At 38.3% G+C, this 12,537-nt stretch overlaps 1 protein-coding gene across 2 annotated transcripts in view; it reads right to left on the bottom strand.

Annotated features, from left to right (window-relative positions):
• Positions 1-2,410: 2,410 nt before the first annotated feature.
• The window catches only part of Intu (inturned planar cell polarity protein), a 101,199-nt gene continuing 91,072 nt past the window's right edge, over positions 2,411-12,537 (bottom strand). For both annotated transcript variants that reach the window (XM_045131939.1, XM_045131940.1), the window contains exons 12-16: positions 11,188-11,658; positions 9,025-9,122; positions 5,791-5,980; positions 4,698-4,855; positions 2,411-2,782 (exon numbers count right to left, since the gene is read on the bottom strand). In XM_045131939.1, the coding sequence (XP_044987874.1) occupies positions 2,671-2,782; positions 4,698-4,855; positions 5,791-5,980; positions 9,025-9,122; positions 11,188-11,658 (1,029 nt within the window). In that variant the 3' untranslated portion in view covers positions 2,411-2,670. The remainder of the gene's footprint in view (positions 2,783-4,697; positions 4,856-5,790; positions 5,981-9,024; positions 9,123-11,187; positions 11,659-12,537) is intronic.

Here is a 12,537-nt window from a genome sequence, read left to right as displayed (position 1 = left end):
GCGGACAAGATCCAACTCAAGACTGTTTCTGGAAAAGCGTGGTCCCTACACTGCCACGTTGCTTTCCTTCACTTAATAAAGTGATAGCGAGGCATAGGCACTTTATGGTCCAACAGGCTCATCTACTTTCTGATGCACATCGGAACACATTTGGAAAAGTGAAGTTTACTTATAGTGTTTTCTTCAATGGCCTTTTAGAGATGAAAAAGTAGATGTTTAGTTTTATTTCTTAAACAGAAAATGGCACTACAATATGGGCATTCTGTTGCACACAAACAATATAGCAAATGGTCCTTTAAGATCAGCTATCTGCTTTGCCTTGATTTCCATTGAGTGGTGCTCCTATTATTTGATACCATGAATGCATCAACAGATCAAAATTACTTAAGTGAAATGAATAAACAAAAAAGTTCCCTGCACTAAAATCCCGAGTATTAGTTTGTTATGTCTGAAAACATGAGGCAAGCAACAGCTACATTCATTAATAGTGATCAGTGTTAAAAATAGCTCATGAGTTTTTTTTTGGAGGAGGCTGAAGGGATGATTTAGTGGTTAAGATGTTTGCCTGCAGAGCTGAAGGATCCAGGTTCAATTCCCCAGGACCCACGTTAGCCAGATGCACAAGGGGGTGCACACATTTGGAGTTTGTTTGTAGTAGCTGGAGGCCCTGGCGCACCCATTCTCTCTCTCTCCCTCCTCCCCCTTTCTCTGTCAAATAAATAAATAAAAAAAAATTAAATTAAAAAAGAAAGCCAGGTGTGGTGGCACACGTCTTTAACCCCAGCACTCTGGAGGAAGAGGTAGGAGGATCACAGTGAGTTCGAGGCTACCCTGAGAACACAGGGTGAATTCAAGTCAGCCTGGGCTAGAGGGAGGCTATATATATGGTGTATGTGAATATATATATATTCACATACAGGGCAATGCTAAGACAGTAAAGTCTTAAATGTTTTAACTTGATTCAATAGTGAATAGTGTTATCTGAAGGGGGAGGATATTTCAAGCTGTTTTCTGTAATATTTCAAGAACTAGTTTGTTTCCCTGAATTGAATGTCAAAATTAAGGCCCAGAAATCATGAATGAGACAGTTATGCAGTGGTTTACATCTTAAATACCTAGGTGAAAATCTCTTAAACTGATGAGAGACAAATAATAGTATTTCATGTAACACCAAATGGCTCAGTAGTATATCTGCTACATTTTATAATTAGTTTTAAGGCAGAGAGCTTGTGTTTGAGGCAAGGGAAATATAGGGATGGGCTGGTATAACTTTTCTTCCATCATGTTAAGTCCTACCCAATATCATAAAGTCAGTGTGTGTGTGTGTGTGTGTGTGTGTGTGTGTGTGTGTAAGATAGCTAAGCCTGTGGAAGTCACTGCTATAGTTCTCTTTCTTTCAATCCATCTAATTCTCAAAGCCAAAGAAAATTCTCATCCAATTAGTGTTTGCTTTTTTTTTTTTTATCTATTAAAGATCAAGTTAACCACTATTCATTAAAGTGCTCTCCCAGAGAAACCAAATACATAATGATACATTTGAAAGGCAAAAGTTAATAATTTATAAAATAAATCATCATAGGATATTTTAGTTAACCTTTCAGTGTTTTTAAAACATAATTTGCTTTTTTAGAAAGATTTACATAGCATTGCTGAAAGTCATCAGCTGTATAAAATGTTTGTCTGCCTGAATGTACTTCAACAAGAAAAAAACAAAACAACGAAAACTTACAGGTAATGAAAAACATATGTCCTAGTTGAAATAAATCTTATCTAAAAGAGTAAAGAGAATTAAATAAATACAAATTACATTTAATTTTTACCTTCCTTTTCTTCCCCTGCAGTTTGGTATCTACTGAAATAAACTAATAAAGAAACCATAACTTGGGCATTACAAATTTCTGACCAGTAAACAAAAGGAAACCAAACAAGTAACACATTTTACTTAATTGGGACTTTTAAAACCCAGTAATCTATACATAAAAATTCTGAGCTTAGAGAGGTACACAGGCTTGCTGATGTCATATCACTAATTAATTACAAAACCTTTCATCTTTCCTTCCCCATATATCAATATTAGCTTTGAGAAAATAAACAATGAGTTAGGTATTTTCCCATATATTTTCTATATTAGCCTTTTTAAGAAAAGAACATTTCACATTATTTCAAACTAAATCAACATTGTAGGCCAAGATGGCAATAAATTAACTAACTCTTCCCTCCCTCCCTCCCTCCCTCCCTCCCGCCCTCCCTCCCTCCCTCCCTCCCTCCCTCCCTCCCTCCCTCCCTCCCTTCCTTCCTTCCTTTCTTTCTTTTTTGGTTTTTCGAGGTAGGGTTTTCACTCTAGCCCAGGCTGACCTAGAATTCACTATATAGTCTCAGGCTGGCCTGCAGCTCATGGCAATCCTCCTACCTCTGCCTACTGAATGCTAGGGTTAAGGGCATGTGACACCACACTCAGCATGTTTTTCATATTTTGATCAAATATCTTCTAAAGTCTCAATATTGCATATGAATTGGTGCATCAATCCAATAGCATTGCCTCTCTGTATTTAAGATCATGTTCATTACTAAACAGTAGAAAGCCTAATCCTTGTCTCTGTGTACTGACTTCAGCAATCAGACGCTGTTCCATGTTCCGTGAGTGTACTGCTGGGCAGTGTAAACACATAGCTACAATGTTAATCCAAAGAACAATTTAAATGCCATTTCTATGGCAATTTCTGTGACTGAGTCATGAAAGCAGACATAAAGTTCCTGAGGTTTGGGATGAAGGAAGAGTCTCCTGCAGAAGAAAAGAACAGTCATTTCAGAAATTAAAGTCATGGAAACCCCTCTTCCCATTTATTTTATTTTAGTTTTGGAAAAATAGTAAATTCAAAATCCACTAATCTAAATCTAAGGGAGATAGCAGCCATATTTTCTTTTACTTTTTTTTTAATGTATGTTGTGTGTTTATATGTGCTTGTGCATGTGTCATTCTTCAGAAAACTGCCCAAAGTGGTTTTTTTTTTTTTTTTTTTGAGAGCATCTCCCATTGGCTTGGAGCACACCAATGAGGCTAGACTGGCTGTAGCAAGTGTCAAGAATACTCCTGCCTCTGCTTGACTTATGCTGAGATCAAAGGTGCCAGGCATTTTATGTGGGTTCTGGGGATTGAAGACAGGTCCTCATGCTTGTAAGGCAAGCTCTTTACTGATTATATCCCCAATCCCCCTCCCATTCATTTTCTAAATAGGATTCAATAGAACCTTGATGTCTTTCTTTTTGATTCCTGCTTTGTTTTTTTTTCATCTTCAGAATTCCTATATACTTATATATGCATTAATATAAATACCTATTATCTACATACATCTATGTTTTTTAATATTTTATTTTTATTTATTTATTTATTTGACAGAGAAAGAGGGAGAGACGGAGGGAAGGAGGGCCCTTTGGCTTTGCAGGCAAAAGGCCTTAACTGGAAAGCCACCCCTCCAGTCCCTACATCTATATGTTTATGTATAGTTTATATATCTTCTATTAGATGTGCGGGCCTTGGGAGCAATGACTATAGCTGAATTTTGGGTTTACATTACTGTTCACCCACCTATCCACCTCTACATTTTGCCTAGCATTAACTCCCATAGCCCAGAGCATCATATTCCATCAGGTGGTTATTATGTACAGGTGCTTCTGTGGATGCCAGTGGTGGACAAGATGGCTAAAATTCCTGATTTTACAAAGGTGAGGGTAGAAAGACAATAATCAAATAAGAAAAATAATAAAATGGCTGATATAGAGAGAATAATGGAGGAGATAATGGATCCTCTTTGAAGGATAACTTATTAGAATCTGGGAGTGAAAAGTTAAAGGGGAAACTCCCATACAGAAGAAAAAGCAGAAACACGTTTTGATTGGCGCTGAGGAAGCTGGCCCATAGTGTACAGAGGAGAGTGATAGAAGAATGAAACAGAGAGGTGGGCAGAAGCAAGTCTGAGTTGGGTCTTGTAGGTGCAGTGAGGACATAAAGAAAGAAGAGGAAGTGTAGAAGGAAAGAGGGAGAGAAAGAGCACACAAAAGAAAGCAGAGAAGAAGGGAACCAAATTGGAGAAGAATATGGGATTATTCTTTTAGTGATTTTAGGAGATTTGAGATATAACTGAACACTTTTTTTTTGGTTTGTTTTTTTCAACGTAGGGTTTCGCTCTAGTCCAGGTTGAACTGGAATTTACTATGTAGTGTCAGGCTGGCCTTGAACTCACAGCGATCCTCCTACCTCTGCCTCCAAGTGCTGAGATTAAAGGCATATGCCACCACACCTGGCCTGAACAGGTTTTTTATTATTTTTTTTAAGTAGGAAAGACTTGAGAGGGAAGGAAACTCTAAATATGCTAAAATATCTAGCTAGATTAATACCATGACTGTATTTTCACATATTGCTTGCCCTTACTACTTTTCCTTCTCTTTGAAAAAAAAAATTATATGTATATTTTTATTTGAGAATGAGAGAGAGGCAGATAGAGAAGGGATGCACCAGGGCCTCAGCCACTGTAAACGAACTCTAGACACATGTGCCACCTTGTGCATCTGGCTTACATGGGTACTGGGTAATCGAACCTTAGGCTTTGCAGGCAAGTGCCTTAATAGCTAAGCCATCTCTCCAGCCCTTCTTTCACCTTTTAACATTCACTTTATAGTCAAATATTTTTCCCACTTACCCTACTACCCAGTAAGTCAAAACTGGTGGTGACTTTTTCGGATCAGTCCAGTTTTCAGGTGAGCATTCAAACAACACACCATGCTCTTTCACAGCACTGAGAGAAGACGCTGGGGTTGAAGAGTCTGCATGATCTCTACCAGGCAATGCTTTCTTTTTCTGTAAATTAGGTGTTATTAATAGATTATAAGCTTCCCAACAAAGGACAGAGACAAAGTACTATTGATTTTTTATTTTTGTTTTTAAAATATTTTTTTAAATTTATTTGCAAAGAGAGAGAGAGCAAGAGAGTGCGAGAGATTGAGAGAGAGAGGGAGGGAGGGAGAATGAGAGAATTGGTGCACCAGGGCTTCTAGCCACTGCAAATAAACTCTAGATACATGTATCACTTTGTGTATCTGGCTTTACATTGGTACTGGGGAATCAAACTTAGGTTGTTAGGCATTGTAGGCAGGCCCCTAAACCACTGAACCATCTCTTCAACCCCTGATTTTTTATTATTATTTTGAGACAAGGTCTCATTATGTAGCCCTGAATTGCCTGAAACTTGACATGCAGGCATGACTGGCTTCCAGCTTGTGGTAATCCTACTGCCTCTTTGTCCTTAGTTCCTGAGTACAGGAATTACAGGCATGTGGCATTATGCTTGGTAATTTTTGTATTTTGTAAAAGCAGTAGTGCTTCTGCATGGTATGGGCACTTAATAAATGAACAATAACATAGATAAAATATTCCAAATAAGAAGAAGGGTTGGACGTGTGGTTCAGCATTAGAACTATACTCTTACCTATAGAATTCTTAAAGCCGCTGGGTGTGATGATGCCTTTAATCCCAGCACTTGGGAGGCAGAGGTAGGAGGATTGCCGTGAGTTCAAGGCCACCCTGAGACTCCGCAGTGAATTCCAGGTCAGCCTGGGCTACAGTGAGACCCTACCTCGAAAAACCAAAAATAAAAATAAAAAAATAAAAATAATAAAAAAAAGAATTCTTAAAGCCTCATCTTATGTTTCATTCTCAGACCACAAAAAATTCCAAAATTACTCTAAAATACATATATTTAAAGAAGTATTTTCTCTTCCTTGATACATACTTACCTCTTCTACCAATGTCTGTTGAAAAAAGGCACGAATGGAAAGACAACACTGATGAAAATTCTTTATTAGCTGAGAGTGGACAGAACCACCTAGTTGTGCCACCTCTTCATGTGTAGGAGTGATGAAAATTCCTTGCACTGTTTCTAAGGCAACATAATGGAATAGTGTGTTCTCAGGACCAGATGTCAATCTGAGAGGAAGAGAGGGAGGGAAGGAAGGAGGAAGAGAGAGGAAGAACATAAAAATTTAAATGAATTTAAAAGTACTGTTTCATTTTGAATTTGAAAATATTCTGACAAGCTTTTATGTACGAGATAGTATTAATAGTATAATTAGGGAAGGCAAATTGAGACATTTAAAATTCCCCTTTGACCTTAAGTCATTATAAATTCCTTTAATGGAGGCAAATAGCACATGCTCTGAAAGGATAAGCACCAATCCATTTGCAAGTGACTTTCTTGTGTCTCTACTAAACAACCTAACTTGGCTCAGTCCCTCTTTGTTCCATGGTTGGTAATGAGTGAGTCAGCTTGTGTGGAGGCCAGAGGCTGAAGTCAGGGGTATTCCTTATTATCGCCACCTTATTCTTTGAGACAGAGTGTCTTGCTGATGCCAGAGCTCACTGATTAGGTTACGTTAGCTAGCCACAGCTCTAGCGTTTCCATGTCTTTGCCTTCTTATTCCTGGGATTACAGGCATAACTCACCACATCCAATATCTTTATGCAGGTGCTAGGGATCTAAAAACAGGTCCTTATGCTGTGTGGAAAGCATTTTACCTACTGAGCCACTGACACAGGTCTTTTACCATGACAACAACATTGCTGATTCTGAATACATAGAAAATTATTATAGTAATTAACAAGTTAAATTAATGTTTTGCATTACATTACCTATAGTTGGTCATGTTAAGTATTCTGACACTCCTCATAATTATAATCATCCTTTTCTCCTACATTCTTTTACTATTTTCATTTTTCTTTTCTTTCCCATCTTTTCCTTTCTCCTTGTGGTAAGGAGTTACAGAACAACAATAAGAGTAACAAAACAATACTAGCTGTCATGTACTGAATTTTGTCCATGTGCCAAAGTAAGTGCTTTCAAGTTTCAATTTTAATAACTACCAGGTAAGATATTAAGTCTTTGGATTGATGTGTTTGTTTGTAAGATATTAAATCTTAATATCCTCATTTTAGCCATAATAGACACATTACTCAGGAACTGAGGCCAATTGGTTGCCCTGTAGAAGATTAAGGACATATGTAGAAGAGAGAATAATTTGTGGGATAGAGACACAACATGATCTCAGACAAACAAGAGTTTGCAGCTGAGTGACCTAGTGCACAGCTGAACAGGGACTTCACCTTTTACTAAGAGGGAAAGTACATTTGCTTACTCTCAAAGTCATAGGTTAAAAAGTTCAAGTAGTAGGTTAACTAATTAAGGAACTTAGAGAGGACATTTAGGGAATGTTTCTAAAAGCTAAAGGAGTTTATACTTGAAAGACAGTATGGACTTATCCTATCTAGGGAAAGAGTGAAAAGGTGATAGAATTACTACTGGTTCTGTGTATGGTGGTGCAGAAAAAAATATGGCCCATATGGTAGCCTTTAAAAAGGAACAGCATATATGGAGACAGCATATGTAAAATTAATGAAATGTATCTACTCTGGGGACTAGCATCATGTTAGCAAGATAGGAATGGAGTGGGTTAAAAATTCAACTTTGAATCCCAGCACTGTGCAGTGGCAGAGCTCTGATAACTCTACAGTGTGCTTTCCCTATATCTTTTTTTTTTTTTTCCCTTCTCTGCTGACTTTTGGAACATAGATCTTTACCTGCATCTCAAATATCAAGTAGCTCATTCTAATCTTTTTATAATAAATGTTGTCTATACTAAAAAACATACATTCAATTGATTCCCCCCCCCCAGCCATTTCACAGAGGCAAAGAAAAGGCATATTTCAGCTTTTAATCTAAGCACTACCATGATCACCTCTGCTATTTAAATTCCTGTTGCACTGTTGAGTTGGCACCATCACTGAAACTAAGGACAGAGAGAGAAGGAAATCATCTCCGAGTTCTACTCACACTTCCCTGTTGGATAGCTAGCTCATCAACAGACAAGTGACATCTTTTTAAGAAATAAAAACTGGGCTGGAGGGATGACTTAGTGATTACATGCACTTTTTTGCAAAGCCTGATGGCTTGGGTTCAATTCCTCAGTAATCTGTTTGCAGTCAAAGGAGGCTCTGGCATATCCATTCTCTCTGTCTCTCTGTCTGCTTCTTTCTCTCTGTCTCTCATAAATAAATAAACAAATTAATAAAAAGAAATAAGCATGTAGCTAGTGTGGCATTTGCAATGGGGAACAATGACAGACCCTGTCTCAAATTGGTGGAATGCAAGGACCAGGCCCTGTCATGCCCATTCTCTCTCTGCTTCTTTCTGTCATAAATAAACAAGTAGAAATAAGCGGACAGCTAGCATGGCATTTGTATTGGTGAACAATGATAGGCCCTGCCTCAAATTGGTAGAATGCAAGAACCAACACCTGAGGTTGTCTTCTGACTTCCACACACCCACCACGGCACTTGCACGCCAGAACTTACACATATGAACACATGTACACATATACAATATAAATAAAAAACAATAAAAAACACATAATCACAAAATGAAAAGAATGAAAATGACTCAAAAAACAAAACAATTTTAAACATACATTTTAATCTAGAGGTCTATGAATTCAAGAAAAAGTACAAAACAGAAATTACTCTTTGGTTGATTTATTGTTTTGAGACAGAGTCTTATGCAGCCCAGACTTGCCTCAAATAGACTATGTAGCTAAGGATGACCTCATCTTCCTGCTTCTACTTCCCATGTGCTGGGATTAGAAGAGTGTGTCACTACACCTAGCCAGACATCTTTTTTAACAAAATATTTTATTTATTTATTTGAGAGAGAAAGATAAAGGTGGAGGCAGGGGATGGGGAAGAATGGGCATGCCAGGATTTCTAGCTACTGCAAACAAATTCTAGATGCATGCTCCAACTTGTGCATCTGGCTTTCAGGGGTACTGGTGATCAAACCTGGATCCTTAGGTACATAGGCAAGCGCCTAACAGCTTAGCCATCTCTCCAACCCAGAAATCATCTTTGTATTAATGAAACTATACTTTCTCGTTATAAAGCTTCCTCAAAGATGCTTTAAGTGAAAAAAAAGTGCTTCTTACTTCATTGTGTTATATATTTCCAATTCTTTTTCTGAAAGTTCCTTTTTCAAATTTCCCAGATGAAATGGATTTGGAAGAGTAGATTTCTTTTTACTTGCCTGAAAAATAAGTAAGTAAAGGAGTTTGTTTGTAAGAACAGAATCAGAGAGCAGAAATGATTCAAAAGCCCTTCTAAGAGAACTACTTTGTGATGCCTTCTTTAAATATTTTTGTTAGTAAGGATCTCAGGGCCAGTGGAGGGAACAGCAATGTTCCCAAAACCTCTATACCAGAGCCATTACTAGATGTATATGTATGGGTACTTGTCTCCCTCCTTGCAGGTACTGGGTCTGTGTTTATTGATTTTCAGATCTCCTCCATGTAGCATAGTGCTTGGCACTTGGTAAGTGTTCAATGAGCATTTGTTGAATAGCTGACTAGTAAAAGTTAATTCAAATTTTCTTATGAGCTACTGATAGCTTTGTGACAACTTCCATTATTATAGACAATAAACCATGATAATTTCCTCCCACCACACCCATTTTGCCCTCCTAAATCTCCCCTCCATTGAATCTCTTCTTCTTTCCAATTAGTCTCTTTTCTATTTGATGTCAGCATTTCCCCCCTCCTATTATGAAGGTCTTGTGTAGGTAGTGTCTGGCATGATGATCTCATCTTATAGAGGGAACTAGCAAGCCTGGACTTGACCACAATAATAAACACAGAATCTTAGATTTGGAAGGGAATTTAAAAGACATCTAACTCCACATTTTACCTCCAGTCAGAAAACATCCGTAACAGCATTTCATTTAATTGATTTGGGAACTTTTCTAGGCACTGGTGATACAACGGAGGGAAAGATAATAAACAAACAAAAAATTATTCTTAACTCTATCCAAGTCATTTTAAACTCAGTTTCCTACTAATTTCCCCAGCTGAGACCATGGGTACCACTATGTTGTAAGCACTTCTTAAATGCCTTCCACCAAGGGCTCGAACAGTATCCTGCCATTTGGATTTAGGAAACAGGATCTATGGTTATATGTGTCACACCTCTCAGAATCCCACTATTGGTGGCCTTCTTCAAGTCTACCTTCTTCTTGCCTTGTCCAGCATCACCTCCATCCACTTAGATGGCAAGTTCCAAAAATGTTTCAAAAGACACCAGAATCATAAGAATAAGGGTAAAGCTTCCAAGGATGACTCCTCTGATAATCAGGTGTATATTTTATGTATGTATTTTAATGGGAAGATGGTAATCTGAAATAGAAACATACTCTTTGCTGTATAGTCATATCCTGAATGTTTGAAACCTTCACAAGTTCACATTAAAAAGAACAAGCTATGGCTGGAAAGATGGCTCAGCAGTTAAAGGTGCTTGTTTGCAAAGCCTGAAGGCTTAGATTCAATTCTCAGAACCATGTAAAACCAGTGGCACATGCTTTTAGAGTTTTGTTTGCAGTGGCAAGAGGCTCTGGTATGCTCATTCTCTCTTTCCCATCTATTTCTTTATATCTGCTTGCAAAACAATAAATAAAATTTTTTAAAAAATTAGCCATAAGAACTAAGTGTCTTTCTCTTCATTCTAGGTTTTTTTTTTTTTTGTCTGTTTCAGCTGAATATTTCACTGGTTATTTACTCAGATTAGCCTAGAAAATGTACCATAGCAAGATCTTTAGTTGTCATTGTGAACACAAGAAGTAGGACTAATGAATGTGGACACCAAGATGAAAAAGTACTTACTGGGAAATACTATGAGATAAATGTCCTGGATGTCAAGGGTTTCCTCTGAGTATGTGTGTCTAGGATGGGATCCCATGCACATGTGCATGTAGAAGTCAAACTCAGGTGTTGTTCCTCACGTACTGTCCACAATTTTTGGGGGGCCAGGAACTCACCCAAGTAGACAAAACTGGCAAGTGAGCCCCAGGATCCTGCTGTCTCAACATTACCAGAGCTGGGATTACCAAATGTGTCACTATGCCTGACATTTTTTTTCACATGTGTTCTAGGAATTGAACTCTGTTCTCATGCCTTTTATTGACTGAACTAACTCCCCAGTTCTAAATCTTTGGTTTGTCAAAGATGACTAAATCCAGCACTGCTTCAAATGAGGAATGGTCTACTAGTCAATGAAGTCTCTGGCAGTTAGCTTCCACAATGTATACACTTGACTGAACACACCTTAAGCCAGGTCCCACTGTCTTCTGAACCACTGGATTCCCTTTGCCTTGGTATTGCATCTGGGGTTGTGTGTGGGCTAAGACCAATGCCTTCACCTTCACAACCAGGCTCAGATTCTCCACTGCCTCTGGAGGGACTGGGTTTTCGTGTCTTGAAGGAATAGTCACTGAAGATGGCTCTTCTGCATGTTGGAGGTGTTTTTGCTTTGGAAGTACCGTGTAGCCTACTGATAATAGGTGAAGTGGTCAAACCATCTGTTTTGTCTCGTGGACCAGCAAGGAACCAATCAGCACAAGACAACCAGGGCCCAGTGGAAGAGGCAAGTCTTTCATCTATGCGTGACTGTACTGCTTCCAGCCGATGAAGTGTTGCTCTGAATTGGTCCACATATACACAGTCTGGGCCAGGATTCCCAGTAGCTTTGGATGTGCAGCCTCCAGCTTCTAGCAGGACACATAACACGTAATGTCTCTAAAAGGAAATTTGCATAGGTTTAAGTACCATGAAAAAGCTTATTGGTAATTTTTTAATGTATAAGCTTGTGACTATTAAAGACATATTGTCACATGGTGCTTACTCATATAATGATTACTAAAAATCTCTCCTTCCAGAGCTGGGGAGATGGTCCAGAGGGTGAGTGCTTTTTAGTAAGCATGAGGGCCTAAGAGGGGTGGATTCCTTGAGTTCAATTTTCTAGCACACATGTAAATAGTTTGGCATGCTCATGCACTCCTGTAACTCCTGTTCTGAGGGGAGCAGAGAATGGAGAACCATTGTGGCTTGCTGACCAAAAACAAACAAAAAAGGCAGCTCCAGGGTCAAGGAATGACTTCACCTAAAGGAAACATGCAGATGAATGAAAGGAAAGGACATTTGGCAGAGTGTGGTGGTGCACGTCTTTAATTCCAGCACTTGGGAGGCTATATAGTGAATTCCAGGTCAGCTTGGGTTAGAGTAAAATCCTACCTCAAAAAAAAAAAAAAAAAAAAAAAAAAAAAGAGAAGAGAAAAACATTTGGCATTCTTTTCTGGCCTATACATAGAAAATATATATCTGCATTTACACATACACATGAATATGTGCCATACACACAGCCTCTCTCTCTCTCGCGCCTATCGCTTTCTCTCTCTCTCACACACACTTTTCTTCTTGGTTATCAAAGCTTGATTCAGATTGCAAGCAATATCATATTGTTTTCTGATATTACCATCAACCACTTATCTTGGCATTCCCTGACATTCCCTAAGATGACTTTTAGCTTTCTCAATTACTAGAAGTTCTCTTATTTTCAGTTACTTTTTTCTTCACTTAGAGACAGGTCTATTTAGGTATCTTAGGTTGCACTGAAAC

Source organism: Jaculus jaculus, chromosome 12 (genome assembly GCF_020740685.1).
Source record: "Jaculus jaculus isolate mJacJac1 chromosome 12, mJacJac1.mat.Y.cur, whole genome shotgun sequence".
Lineage (NCBI taxonomy): Eukaryota > Metazoa > Chordata > Mammalia > Rodentia > Dipodidae > Jaculus > Jaculus jaculus.
The sequence above is the reverse complement of the archived record's forward strand: the minus strand, read 5'-3'. Positions and strand labels throughout refer to the sequence as shown.